At 45.2% G+C, this 15,032-nt stretch overlaps 1 protein-coding gene across 2 annotated transcripts in view; it reads right to left on the bottom strand.

The window, feature by feature from the left end:
- DCDC1 (doublecortin domain containing 1) overlaps positions 1-15,032 on the bottom strand; it is a 1,503,674-nt gene that overhangs the window by 287,887 nt on the left and 1,200,755 nt on the right. For both annotated transcript variants that reach the window (XM_085648291.1, XM_085648292.1), the window contains 2 exons: positions 14,427-14,537; positions 7,513-7,612 (listed from right to left, as the gene is read on the bottom strand). In XM_085648291.1, coding sequence (XP_085504417.1) covers positions 7,513-7,612; positions 14,427-14,537 — 211 coding nt within the window. The remainder of the gene's footprint in view (positions 1-7,512; positions 7,613-14,426; positions 14,538-15,032) is intronic.

The following is a 15,032-nucleotide window of genomic DNA, read 5'->3' as shown; positions in this document are numbered from 1 at the left end:
CCTGCACTCTGAAAGGAAATAAGGAGACTTGTCAATAAAGTGCTCCAGGACTGAACAGAACTGGTTTGGACTAGGCAAAGTCCTCTCTGCCTTCAGAGAACAAAGAGAAACTGGGTATAAATATTGGGACCCAAACCCAAGAACTTAAGATCACTTTGGGAAACAAGAAGACACCTTTGCTGAGGAGTGGAACCAGAGAGACTGAGGAGAGACTATCCCTAAGCTTGAGGGATTGGCCTGTAGTGGTTGCCTGACTGCCAAAGAGAGGAGAAGGAACTTTGTGTACTTTATTCAACTTGTGAAGGATCTCCAAGGGCTTGAGAAAAGAGCTTGCCTCCTGCTGAAGTCTCAGGGACAACAGACTTCACCCACCAGCTCCCCAAGAATTCTTTGGAAGTGCCTGCTGTTTTGCGAGGCTTTCTGAGAGACTGCGTGTTGCAAGGATCTGGAAGCGCGACTCACGAACAAGATGCGTGTCGCCGCACTGCCACTGTTGCTTCACAACGAGAAAGTGCCTCGCATCACCGGAGAAGAGGATCGACGTCGCATCAGATGCTGCCGCAACACCGGGAAGCGTGTCGCAGGGCCTGTCGTGGCCCAGAAGAACCGTTGACTCATTGCAGGGTCCCCGAAGCGCCTCGCATCGCCGGAGAAGAAGATTGATGTCGCAGCAGACACCACCGCATCACCGGGAAGCGTATCGCAGGGCCTGCCGTGGCTCGCATCATTGTCGAAGCAACTCGCATCGCCAGAGAAGAGGATCGACGTCGCATCCGAAGCCGCCGCACCACCGGGAAGCGTGTCGCAGGGCCTGTCGTGGCTTGCATTGATGCCGAAGCGTCTCGCACCATCGGAGAAGAGAATTAACATCGCAGCAGAAGCCGCCACATCACCGAGAAGTGTGTCGCAGGGCCTGTTGCGGTCCGCATCATGTTGCATCAAGAAAAGACGCCATCTTTGTTTCTTTGCACCGGATCTGCATCGCATCACGGCATTGCGTGCCGCATCACCACGGAAGCGCAGTAAGAAACCGACGCATCGCCTCCCCTCACAGAGAAGAACCGACACATCCCCTACGCAGCAGTAGGGACCTGACACATCACCGTTCCTGCGTGTAAGGAACCGACGCATCACCTTCCCTGCAACCCTTTTGTTGTATTGCTTTACGTATCTTAAGGTACATTGAACTCCAAATGTCGCTTTTTAACCCCTTGTGTGCCCATGACGAGCTGGACTCGTCATGGGCCGCGGTTGCGCTGTGCCCATGACGAGTCCAGCTCGTCATGAACCCCGCCCGCTAATGTAACGGCCGGCACAGGGCAGGGAAAGGGCGTGCCACACAAGGGGTTAACATCTAAAGAACACTAAGCTAATTCTACCATTTTAAGTACAGTATTGTGGATTTTTGTCGTTTGTGGTCTTGTGATAAGTCTATATAAAGAATACTTATTTTTGATATCAGTCAGTCAGTCAAAATAACTTTATTTCGGAGAGAGTCTCCATAAAAGGTACATAAGATAAGAATATAAAAGAACATTTAAAAACATACATCGGGTAATTAAAAAATAGTTAAAAATGATTGCAACATTAAAAACACCAGGACATCTATATGTCCGCTAAATACAAAAATCATGTACAATTTAACCCAGTGCAAGTTTTAATCAGGTAAGCATTTTCAGGTACGATTTTCTCGTATGCCAGAAAGCCCCCAGAAATTTGGCCACAGCAAACACGATGTGAGCAGCCATTTCACTCTTAAGGATTCTGAAGGCTTCATGACACCTAATAAAACCCAAATTCCTACAAATGGGAATGATCCATTTTCTGCGCGCCTCACTATAGCCCGGACAAAAAAATATAATGTGCAGCTTGGTTTCGTCACTTACTCTGCATGCCGGGCAAGTGCTGTGTGCAGACTCAGACCAATGGCTAGTAAGTGCACGTATTGGCAAGGACCCGTGCCTCCATTGTAGATAAAGCTTCCTGATTAGTACAGGGTAAATATTGTCCAGGGTTGGTTCCAAACTGTAGGCATTTTTGATACAGAGAAATTGGTCCGTTAGAGTCCCTAGGGTTATAGAAGGACGGGATGTGGGAGCCTTAGAGTTATAATACAATTTAGTTAAAACCTTTTTTGGGAGCCTGGGGCAAGCATCCAGGGGGTCGTTCCAGAGAGCTTCAAGGCCTAAACCCACCAGACTATTCCTTACAAATTTAAGCCAGGCAATGTTCCCCGAGTTTGGAAGACTAAGGACTTCCTGCAGGCCCTGTCTATAGTGAATCAATTCGGGCACCGCCCACAATCTACGCCAGTAGATCAGAGGGCGGAGCGCCAATTCTTCTTCCAGGGGTCTGATGCCTAGGTCGAGTCTTAACGGCACTAGGGGTGTGCTTGAAGGGAGGGCTACTAGGCACCTAAGGAACCTATTCTCCTCTTTTGTCAGGCTTGGCAGGACTTTATGACCCCATAGTTCGCTGCCATAGATAACGGCTCCTCTGGCTTGCACCCTATAAATGTGGAGCAGAGGGCCTATGGGCTTGAGGGTCGACCTATTCTTCCCCGCCAACCTTAGTATCCCACCCACGTGTTGCGCTAGTTTCAGCCTTGCTTTCTCCTGGTGCGGACCCCACCCCAATTTCTCATTTAGGGTTACACCAAGATATTCAAAGGTGTTGACTCGTTCTAGCATATTATTCCCTATGCGTGGGATGCGGTGAAACCTAGGTGGCGGATTGAAGGCCATAAATTTGGTCTTTAGAGTGTTAATCTCCAATCCGTGCTCTCTACAGAAGTCCCCAAAGCCATCTAACACACGCTGAATTCCCATCGGCGACTTGGAGAGAAGGAGGGTATCGTCCGCAAACATAATTGCTGGAACCCTCCTTCCCGCCAGCTTTGGGACGTCGGAATTGGGGACCTCGTTAAGGTGGTCAATGACCCCGTTGACAAAGAGGCAGAACAGGGTCGGTGCAAGTACACACCCCTGTCTTACCCCTCTGCCAACGGGAAACTTGTTTGATAAGGTGCCATGCCTACCACACCTCACTTGAGCATAGGTGTTGGTATGGAGGCGGATGATCATTGACAGAAGATCACCTGGCACCCCGGCTCTAGCCAGCACTTCCCACAACTTACCACGTGGAACCAGGTCGAAGGCCACCCTTAGGACCACAAATACAGTATAGAGGCTGCCACCCTCCAACTGTATTGTTTTCCAATGTAAAAGGGACAGCCTGAAGACCTGGTCTATGGTAGAAATCTTTTGCCGAAACCCAGCCTGGAGGGGGCTCAAGATGTCCCCATCTTCAATCCAGTCCAAGAGACGATCCAACAGAAGCCTCGCGAAAAGCTTCTGAGGGACGTTTATCAGACTGATCGGTCTGTAATTAGACAGGAGAAGAGGTGAGCCCCTTTTGAAAATAGGGACGATCTCCGCCCCAAGCCAAGTGGGGGGGACCGCCATACCGTGGGCGATGGCATTAAACAATACCAGGAGGTAGGGGGCCCAGATTCTAACATCGTGCTTTAGAAGGTCGCCTGGGAGCTTATCAAGACCTGGCACTTTACCCGAGGAAAGGCGAGTAATTGCCATTTCCAATTCCTCCAAATTGAAGTCTTCCATCGCGGGAGAGTTATCAGTGGTTAGGGAAGCTATTGCCCCAACCTGAGTTCCTAGGTGATCCAGCCCAGCTACGCTGTAGAGCGATGAAAAATGTTCCTCCCACACTTCAGGCGCGATGTTTCCCTCTATAGCCATAACAGGCTCGACTGTGCCATGTTTGACTATTTGCCAGAATTTCCTGGGGTCTCTGACTTTGAGTGCAGATGTCATTTCTGACCAATTCTCCCAGTCCCAATCTATTTTGGCATTTTCAAAAGGATCTTATAAGCAGCCCGCTTTTCCCTAATAACCGAAGAGGCCTCCTTACTTTTAAATGCTGGATCATATAGAAGAAGGATTGCCCTGTTGTTAAAGGACTGCTGCTGCTGAGGATTGCCTTGCTTTCTGAGAAGGAAGACTGGGCCTGCTTACCTTCATACAGGGCTTCCTTGGGTGACTCCAAGGGTCAGTTGGCTGATCTCCTGTTTAAGCTACAGGTATATAACAAGTTCCAGCTGCTTCCCTGCACCTACACAGCTGCCCTGCTGCACTGGACCAGTCTGGACCTGCAAGTGGGCCTACCTGAGCCCTGCTGGCCTCTACTGGAGTGAGATCCTGATCTACAAGAGGTGCATCTCCAGGTCTTGGACCTTTGGCTGGCATCGTTGAAGCTCCTCTCAAGATGAAAAGGTGAAACACAGCAAATAAAATGTGAAATGTTGAACTCTTCATGACCAGGAATGGGCCCCTTCATGCTGTGACTCTGCCATCCGCGATGGTCGCCAATGTGAAACTCTGGTAAAGACCTGCTCTTCATGCAAAAGTGACCGCAAGCAACAATCAGTAACGTGAGATCTGTACTTTGCTCTACAGCAACAACAGCCCCCAGTGACCGCCAATGAGAAGCTCCATCATCAACCGTCAATGACGTCTGACAGACTCTTTGGGCTACAGTGACAACAGACCATGCCAGCCGACCTGCTCTTCTGGTTAAAGCGATGGCCATCCGCAACTCTCTCCCTGCTCCTCACAACTTCCTCCACTGATAATGGAACTCTTCATGACATACTTTCAGAAGGTAACCCTTTCAGCAGGACTAGCCTGGTGCCTGTATCCGACCCGTGCTCCATCGCAGTCGTCCTGAACTTCTGACTTTCCCCCGGTCTAGCATGACTAGATTACAGCAAGTGGTGCTTTGTACTTTTAGGCGCTATATTTACTTAAAACGACGAAATTAAACAACTCTGGCTTTACTGATTGAGTTTTTTTTGGGTCATTCTGGTATTATTTTCTTTATTAAAATGTACTTTATTTTCTAAATTAGTTTGGGATCTGTCTGGTGTTGTGTTTTCACTTTATTATTGTTTATGTATAGCATAAATACTTCACACATTGCCTCCAAGCTAAGCCTGACTGCTTTGTGCTAATCTACTAGAGGGATAATAAGCACAGGTTGATTTAATGACTTGTGGTTCACCCCAACAAGGATTGTGGTTGCTGACTGAGTGTGACTTCCACCCCCTCAACCAACAATCCAATTTCTTACAGCTTCCGTCCTGCCAGTGTCCAGCTGCAACCTGACCCCTGAAGGCTCCCCTGTGGTGGTATGTGTAGTGCTCCCAGACAGTGGAAAACCTACAAAGCAATATTTCACTGTGTTAAGACAAAGGGCCCTGGGCATAAGGGGACTCCAAATGGAGGGTGTGCCCAGCCCCTTCCTGAGCTTCAAATGATGACTATCTTGTCACTGACAAATGGAGCTCACACATACGTCTTTGCCCACTTTTTTCTCTCTAGTCAGGATAGCACACAACCTAGTGGAGGTAGAAAAACTGACCAGAACGTGTTTAGGGGTTGGATAAAGGTTTGCCCTCCTCTATTAGGCTAGCACTGGACAGAAAAGTGGACCCAAGAAGCCTCTCCTCAGAACACTCCTGGACCTGTGAAGATCAGAAAAAGGGCTGCTCTGATGTCTGAAGCCTTGTGTAAGATGGGGCCTGCTTGCCTTGAACCCAAGACCTCAGCTGTGACTCCAAAGGTCAGTCGGCCGACCTCCTGTTTGAGCCCTTTTCCTGCAACTGTGTAGCTGACCAGTACCATCTGAACCTGCCCTGGCCTCCTGCTTAACTCTGCTGGAGTGAGTCCTAACCTCCAAGTGGTGACCCCTAGATCCTAGACCCTTTGCTGGTGTTAAAGTGTACCCTTCCGGTCCCCAAACAGCAAGAAGTAGGACTTAGAAATGTTTAGTCAACTTTCTGCATGGAGAAACATTGTAAACTGGGACCGACGACAAAGTACAGCTTGTCGACATTGAATCGTTAGTCAGCCTCAGCTGTGTTGGTTTGCCCTGCTGAAGGAGCTCTGACTTCCGGAAATATTTAGAAGTTCGGACATAGAGGGCTTCATCAACCCAGCAATGGCTTTGGACTCCTCTTTCCAGACTTCATTGTCAACTGCACCATGACCTCGCTCGTCAGTAACCTATCATCATCGAGCCCTGCTTCAGATCTAGCTTGCAGCCTGCCTCACCAAAGACTCGTTTATGGACACTTTTTCTCCACAAAAGGTTTCTAAGTCTGAAGGTAAACATTTAATTGGGATGAACCTGGTTCCTGTATCTGACCCACCATTCATCACAGTTAGCCATAACTTTTGAGTTTGACCCAGTATAGCATTATAAGATAACAGCGGTGGGAACACTGCTTTTTGACACTATTTTTCATTCAAATTTTAAAAATGTATATTTCTGGTTTTACTTATTGGATTTTGTTGTTGTTTTGGTGTCATTTTATTCATTACATTGTACTCTATTTTTCTAAATTGGTTTGGGATTTTTGTTTGTGTTGTATTTTCACTTTCTTACTGTTTGAGGACTGCATAAATACTTTAATCATTGCCGCTAAATTAAACCTGATTGTTTTGTGCCAAGCTACCAGAGGATTAAGCACAGGTTTATTTTGTGACTTTAGTGGTTCACCCTGACAGATTGAGATTATTGTGTGTTCCCATTCCCCTCAACTAAAATAACATTTCTTACAACGAGGGAGCGCAGAAAGAAAGAATGAGAGAAAATAGTCACTCATGTTTTCAATACAATATCTGGCGTAATTCGTGGAAGAGAACATTCAGCCATTCAAAACATGGTGAAACCAAAATGCTACTTAGAAGAGAAAAAACATAATAGGGAGGAAAAGCCATTAAATCTAGGATAGGGAAATGAGATAGACAAGAAAGCCATTGAATCGTGAATAAGAGGTGGCCAAAAGCCCACTCTAAACCTATTTAGGCTAGAATAGGCCTGCTTGACTTTAGGATGACCTAATAATGGATACATGTGCATGGCATCTCAACTTTTTAATGGGGTAATGTTCTTCTACATTACATAACACTTTCAGTTGTTTCCTGAATCTGCTATACTGTTGGTTATTATCTCAAACACCACCTTATGTATGGACCCAATAAATGTCACACTCATGGTTCTGAGTACCAAGATGTATCTTTTATACTTCAATAATGGCGCGAAAGCTATACACAGCAGAAAAATGGCTCTGGAGCAAAGAAATACAAATTCATGTCTTCTGCATGGTCAATAGGCTGTCACCAGGGAGTACAGCATTTCTTGTACACAGGACTCAATTGCAGTCCCAAGCATGTATAACCAAGAGGCACACACACACAGAGGATCACACAGGATCACAGAAGACCCTTTTCATCAAAGTCTAATTTGAAGAAATGTTACCCATATATAAGCGGATGAGCAGAGTACATTTATTATTGGTTACTTCAATCTAATCGGTTACATCTTGTAGGGTGAAACAGGTAAAAGGAAATTAGGTTGGGAATCTACACTGCAGCCTTCCCTAGAACTTATCATATTTTTCAAAGTATTAATTCTAACAGACTTTCTTACCAGTTGATCTCTTTCAAGGCCATTCAAAGTGAATAGTTCTGCACCCTTCTCATCAAAAAGTCTCCTAGCAGCAAATGGTAAGTTCAATATTGAAGTGCATCTGCAACCACATAAATTTGAAGCACACAATAAATTAAATTAAATAGAGCAACACTGTATAACTGGAGCACACCAAATTTTTCAAATGAGCCATTTCCAGAATTTTGTGTAGAGGTTCATATTCTTGAAACATAGATTCCTGGCGTCAAAACGGTTCATTACTTGTTAAATGATTTGAAATTTTGGACTACCATATACAAGCCACTGTAAAAAGCAAACATTTACCACAGCTGTGACGTCACTGCAAATGTGTCAATCAATTTAGTCATCCTCTGCTGTGACACTATTAAGCCTGTATCTGCATTCTGCAGCTTCTTCTATGTGTGGCTGTCCTACAATATATCTCTCCCGCTCCCTATGTTTCTCCAACTCAGAAGAAGGTGTCTGGTGTTACAAGGACATATGCAATATAAAACTGAACTACCAACAGGAAGATGATTTTTACCATTTTGGTGCTGATGTAACAATCAATCCAAATTCTGTAACCCTGAGCAGTTAAAAAATCAAGGACAGAGAGAGTGCCCTATTCGAGCAGGAGAAACAGCATGATCTCAACATCTGTTGGAGCTGGACCTCTGTGTTTTAGCTGCAGCAAGCAAGGTCACATCTCATTCGTTTGGCTGCAACATGAGAAGTAGAAGATGTAGGTAGAAGACAGCCCAATGCATCTGAATGATTGAGCACCCAGGCTCCGTCATTAAAGCGTTCATTCTATTGTGAACCAACGATCAACTGAAGTGTTACCAACAATAAAAACATTTCAGTGTAGAAATAGCTGCCTACTTTCACTTAGAAGGATTAATGTCACCAACAGTCTTAGGAAAACATTAGCATATCCAGGAGTGAACTGAGCCTGGTTCTTATATCTTTGAAGTTCATGGACGCAGCCAACATAATCCTAGCTGTAATAACCCTGGGCACCTTTTCTGAGCTTTTACAAAATCAATCTGATTCAATAGAAGGTTTTGGAATCCAGGCAGAGCAGGAGCAACCTAAAGAAAGGGATACCGTGATGAGTGATCAGCAAGCTCAGTGCCTTGAGTACAGGTGGCTGAGCCTGAGGAGCATTCCTCAGGGGAAGAAGAAAATGGGCAAACACATGCCGCAAGAGCCCACAGAGAGTACAAAACTTTGCGACATGATTTGCAACAGGTGCAACTTTATGAAGATTAGTTATAAAGTAAAGCTACTCTCTTCACAGCTAAACAACTCTTATTGACCAGCATTGTTAATCACCAAAATGGATATGAAAAACCCTAAGTACAACTGCTAGTTTTCTACCTACTACAGCAATAGGTATTGAATATGGCATAATAAAAGGAAGCAGATACCCTATCCTGCCCTGTGTATTCCAACACAGGTCATTGGGACCAAGGCCTGTTTTCTGGCCAACTAACTCCTCCTGCAAGTGCCCAAAGGCCCAGCACAAAGGGGGTGGACACACAGGCAGTTGATGCAGGTTCATGTTTGTCTAGTTTTTAACCAATGGATTGCATCTGCAGTCTAGTCAAGCACTGGCTGTGGGGGACAGTTTGTTCCTAAACTCTCACCTGGAAGCATCTACAACAAGCATATGTATATGTGACATTGCATTAACTTACAAAGATCAAAAGGAGGGGGGAATGGACCACTTGTACCTACGTTACCAGGGTCGTTAGTTATTGGTGCCTTTCATAAAAACCCTCATACACGTATGTAGGTGGAAAGGCGGTATATCTTGATTCTCCGCCTATTCGTAACGTGACAGCATCATCATAAGGTTTATTTTTCGGTATGCTGCCCTCCACCTGGAGGTGAACCACTGGTATTGCAGTAGTGTCCAGAGACCACACAATGTTAAAAAAGTGAAGTGCCCAATGTGGAGTGAGGTTAAAATTCTTTTTACAACCTCATTTGAGTGCAATTATTTATTGGTGAAGGGATGTTGAAGAAATTATAAATAGGTGTGCGTATTTAGATTGTGTTACTAAATCCAACACACTAGTGTAATCCATACGTGAGGTCGACATGTTTCAGCCCCATTATGCACAGCCAGGTCTGGAGGGCTTTCTTCAGGACCGGTGATAGTTTGCTGTCACTATTTGTGCAGCAATTAAGAGTGGGTTAACGTTTGTCCACTCTGATAAATAGGTCAGTAGTACCTGTAATAGCAAGCACAGCGAAAAAAGGAATATGTACAAATTTCTATCTGTTTTTTGTGATGCTGTAAGTTATACTTTATTGAAACATTTGTGAACATTTTGGAGAAACTTTATTAGGTCAAGACTATTGATCCTCCCATATTGCGCATTTCGCTAAAATAGGTATCGTACTATGTAAATAGGGACGTTACTACAAGTTATGACGCCAAGGATCTAAGAGGCGCTAATGGTCTCGCGTTAACAATAGAAACTTACGATAAGTCGACTGAAATGTATCTGATTGAAGACGATTACATTAACTTACTCAAATTAGAGGCTTTCCCCATGCTCTTGAGTATACCTTAATTTACATCTACCTCAAAGTTATTTCAAGAGGTTTCTTTTACATAATATATATTTTGTTTGACAGGGGGGCGGAGCTTGCATGATAAGAAGATGGCCACCTGAGTGGAAAGCTCTGCGCTGCCATCGCATAATTCATTACTTATCCAGCATCTGCATGTTTAATATGGCTTAACTAGAGCCGATATCGGTTCTGGTGGAGCCACGGAGTTCAAAAAGCTGCCTCTGATCCCTGTACTCACCTGTATAGCTGAGTGAGTGAACTCTGCCGGTGCACGACCTGCATAGGCCGCGATCCCCAAGCTGACGTGGAGAGGTGTGGCGGCCCGATGCCCCGCGGCTCCGCTGAGAGCGGCGCTCCTGAGACCGATGTGAGAGCCGTGTAGCTGGCTGATGTTGATGCGATCTGCGAGGGGACCTCCCCCCTTGAACGGTGAGGAGATCGGGGCAACTTGTGACCTGCGGGGCAGAAGAGCAGAAGAGGCCCAGACGCGAAGCACCGGAAGGCTGATGCGTGCCTACCGCCGGATGGTGATGAGAGCAGCGGTCCTCTGAAGCAGTGACAACGGGGTGATGTGAAACGCCTGCTGCGGCCCCTCCGGGACGCCATCCAGAAGGGAGAGAGCTGCCTACGGTCCCGGGGAGCAGAGAGCTGGGCCACAGACCCCTGTGCACTGAGAGGTGTGGTGGGCAAGGCCCGCCATTTTGAAATCTGGAGGTGTGGGAGTCTCCGGCCGAATAGCCTGGTTCATACGACCAATCTGCTCTACTGTTGTCTGGCGGAGGTCCATACCCTGAGGGTGAATGTAGTCCCGCGCTATTCCCTGCATCTGTAAGCCCCGTTGACAAGAGAGGAACAGTGAATGCCTGGAAGTGACCCACCACCCACGTGGAGCCTAGGGAGAGCCTGCAGGGCTTGGATGCCATCTTTTGTGAAGAAATGTGGGCTGGCGCTTTCTGTGTGGGCGTCTGGCGAGATTAACAGTGAGGCTGCCTCTGATTACACCACAGTGTAGGGACCACTGACTTTGCGCAGCACTGTTCCCCCAGCTGAGATATACTGTACAATGAGTGACCGCGAGGCGCTCAGTCCCTAGATAAGCCGTGGGGAGGTTGCACCTGGTGCAGTGATAACCAGACGGTACCCTTCGTAGAGGGGACATTGCCCCTGACAAGTCATGGTGGCCACAACTCCCTGCGCGGTCGAAGTGAGGTAAGCGCTTGAGTGGCGTCTCTGGTCAGGTGACCTGAGGCGGGTGCCCTACGAGAGGACTCGATTGTGGAACCACTGCGATAAAGTCTTGCTCTGGCCGTTGCTCAGAGAAGTGATCGTTGGAGCACCGCCACATATTCCTTGAAGAGTGCACCATGGCAGTGGTTACCGACTTGGGTGCTTGCAGATTTTAGACCCGAGCGATTGCGGCGGACCTGCCGAGATGGGCAGAGTTGATAAGACTCAGCCGAAACTAACGTTCGACCAAAGGAAGTCTAAGGTGCGAAACATAGCTACTGAAGATGGGGACACTGTGCAGGAACAACCCCAGGAGGAGGCGGGCAGCGACAGTTGTACCATGCTGGCTGCAATGGAAAAAGGCTTGCAGAGCAGTCTCTCTGTTCTAGGAACTAAGATGGACTCCCTCTCATACCAGATGGATAGAATGTATGAGAGACTGTACAAGCACGCAGAACAGTTGGACATGACGGAGCGCCGGGTCACGGAGGTAGAAGAAGCACAGACAACGTTGCACGCCGATCATAAACAACTAGGTAGAGTGATGCAGGTTTTACAGGATAAAGCAGAGGACCTTGAAGCGCGTTCCCGTCGCAGTAACCTGGGGATCACGGGCCTTCCGGAGTCGACCCAGACTGGCAACATGGAACACTTTGTCCAGAAATTATTGGTAACGCTCCTCGGTAGTGAAACTTTTTCTCCCATATTTGTGGTTGTGAGGGCGCATCGCTCCCTGGGCCCTTGCCCGGTGCCTGGTGCTCCCCCAAGACCGATAATTACGAAGTTACTGAACTACCGCCACAGGGATTCAGCATTGAAGGAGGCCAGGGAAAAGCAGTCACTGCACTATGAAGGATCCACCATATGTTTGTTCCCAGACTTCACACGAAGAGTGCAAGAGGCGCGCAGACAGTTTGCTCCATTGAAGAAGCAATTAAGAGAGCACAACATAGACTATGCCATGCTGTACCTAGCGAGACTCCGAGTCAATCGGCAGGGCCATTCGTTAATCTTCACTGATCCAAAAGTCTTACAGAAAGCCCTGAAGGAATGGTCTAAAGAAAAGTGTCGCAGCCTGGAGCGAGGCTCCTTGGAAGGAGCGGAAGGTGGCCGATTAGACTAACAGGACTGAACTCTGGACTATTCTACCTGCAGATAAGAATGCTATTTTTGGGGTGGTTTGGGGAGATCTAACGTTAAAATACATTGGGTTACCGCGTATAAACATGATTGACTGAGTTCTTGATACACGGAAGGCAATATGGGGGATATATAATGAGAGCGCTCTGGCAACGTTGGAGTCAGTTCTGGGAGGGGGTTAAGTAATGATGTTTAATTGACCTAATGACATGAAGGAGTGGAGGGGGTTGGAGATTCCATCATTTTTGCAGATGCATTATATTTATTTGATGGTGTGCGGAGCGGATACCTGATTAGGTTTCGAAGTTCAACCTTGTTAGGCGAGCAACATCCGCCCACGAGTGAAGCACAGACCTGGGGTATTGTGCCTTGGGGGGTGAGGGGGGAGATCCCTTGGTTTAAAGTTGAATTGGGTTCGCTTGCTGTACTTTAAGAAGGAACAAGGGGAATGTTTGCTGATATTTCGCCGAGGCACAGTTGGGGATGGCCTGGCGTGGATGCGGGGGCGGGAGGGGATGGAGACTCAGATGGCAGGACACTTTTTCTGATCACTACATTTTATGCATGACAATTGCACAAATTGTATGTTCCAATGGCAGGCACAGATAGATTGATAGCACATGACTACATGACAGCTCGCAGTAGCTCCCATAGTGCTGCAACGCATGGTAAGCTTCGAGCACTAACATGGAATGTGAGGGGTCTTAATGACTACAGGAAGCTACGTAAGGTCCTGGCATACTTGACGAGACGCAAAGTAGATATTGCGCTACTGCAGGAAACAAAAAAAGAAAAAAAAAAAATATATATATATATATTTTGTTTGACAAGGAAGAGTGCCACATTGCAATACATCCAGAGAGAGAGAAAGCTCCTCAATTAATCAAATTTGCACTAGTAATCTATCTGCTTATGTGATAAACACCGAATATTTAACATTATATTAAAGCTTTCAAGAATGCATTGCGTTTAGCACAAATGATTCTAATGATATTTTATTTTTTCTTATGACACAATAGGACAGCCATGCCTTGTAGAGTCTACTATCTTGTAATTTCCACAAATAATGGAAATCTCAGAGTAAAATATATATTTTCCAAGTAGCTATAGCTAATTGAAAGTGTTAATTAGAGAGATAATTGAAAGAGCCTTTTGAAAATACAATATTGAAATGAAAACTCAAAGAGTCGTCTGATTGGACATATATTCAAATAAAGAAGTCTAAAATTAGGACATAAACAACATGGACCTAATTCTTGCAAAAACTTGGAAATCTACTGCCATGGGTTTCCAACCTTACATTGGTGCAGATGTACACCTTTTTACATGTCACAAAGGCTTTCCAAGTAACAAACAGAGCCCTGTGCAAGTCACAGGTTTTCAGGGGTATTCCTAGAAAAACTATATGAATTATGTTTTCACATACAAAAATATATCATTGTACTTTTCACATGGAGGAAAAAATAGAAATGTACTTGTTGCGTTTTTTCGTTTGTTTTATCCACGGAGAAAAACCTATTCACATATCCTAATCAATTCGAGGGTGTTTCCCTCGCCGCTGCATTACAGGAAGGAGATCTACAACTGGTTTTACGACTATAAAACTAAACTGCTTTGAACTTGTAAGTAAGCCTATTTGCACTTGTAGGTTAAACTAACATACATAACTAGTTTTGAGAATCAGGCCAATGTGGCTATTTGGGATTTACGCCTCATGGAAACATCAGTTTCATTAATTCAGAGTTCATTTACCACTACAAAAAGGTTACTTGTTATTATCAAATTGGCATTATTAAATTAAAAATTCTCAAAGCGCAGAGTTCTTACTTGGCTTTTTTAGACTTCATTACCTCACAGTTAGGCCAAAGTACACCAAATTAATCAGCATAATATTTTTCTGGACACTGACAAAAAAGTGAAACAAAATAAAGAAAAATAGTAAAAATAGAGCTGGTTTTCACCGTTCTAAGAACTGCAGAAATTCAACATTGTATGCTTTTCTTTCGGCCTCCTTTTCTAGTTGGGTCATTGTTGTCTTCTTGGTTCCATTCTTCTGGCCGAGAGCCACATTTCTGAGAAAATTATTAAGTTGTGATTAAAGAAATCTTCTTTTTAGAAATCAAAAAAAACATTCAAACACAAAGTTTATTTTTTAATTATGCACAATTATTGTCAAATAAGAAAACACGACTGGCAAGATTCTCAAATGTTTTTGTTCCTTTAAGTGAACTTTAGGTGGGCAAAAATAGCTATGATCCAAAACACCAATTCATGATTCACAGAATATGCAAAGTTGATTTTGATTTCATCCTCGAATAGCTTAAATAAATAAACTTTTCAATGAAGAGCATTGTTATTAAACAATGATTTTAAGATCTAGAGTGCATTTGTTGGTCCTTTTGGAAAGCTAAAGAGTAGTGCATGTTCTTGCAGTCAAGGATTCATGTAGATTCTCGTCATCTGAATACATGGAGAAATGGTTGATGCCATGGAGTGGATCAATATTAGATTCACACCAGAGCTGATTTTTAAATGCAGCATGCTGATTGTAGTTAAAGAGACAAAGC

This window comes from Triturus cristatus, chromosome 3_2 (assembly GCF_964204655.1).
Source record: "Triturus cristatus chromosome 3_2, aTriCri1.1, whole genome shotgun sequence".
Lineage (NCBI taxonomy): Eukaryota > Metazoa > Chordata > Amphibia > Caudata > Salamandridae > Triturus > Triturus cristatus.
The sequence above is the reverse complement of the archived record's forward strand: the minus strand, read 5'-3'. Positions and strand labels throughout refer to the sequence as shown.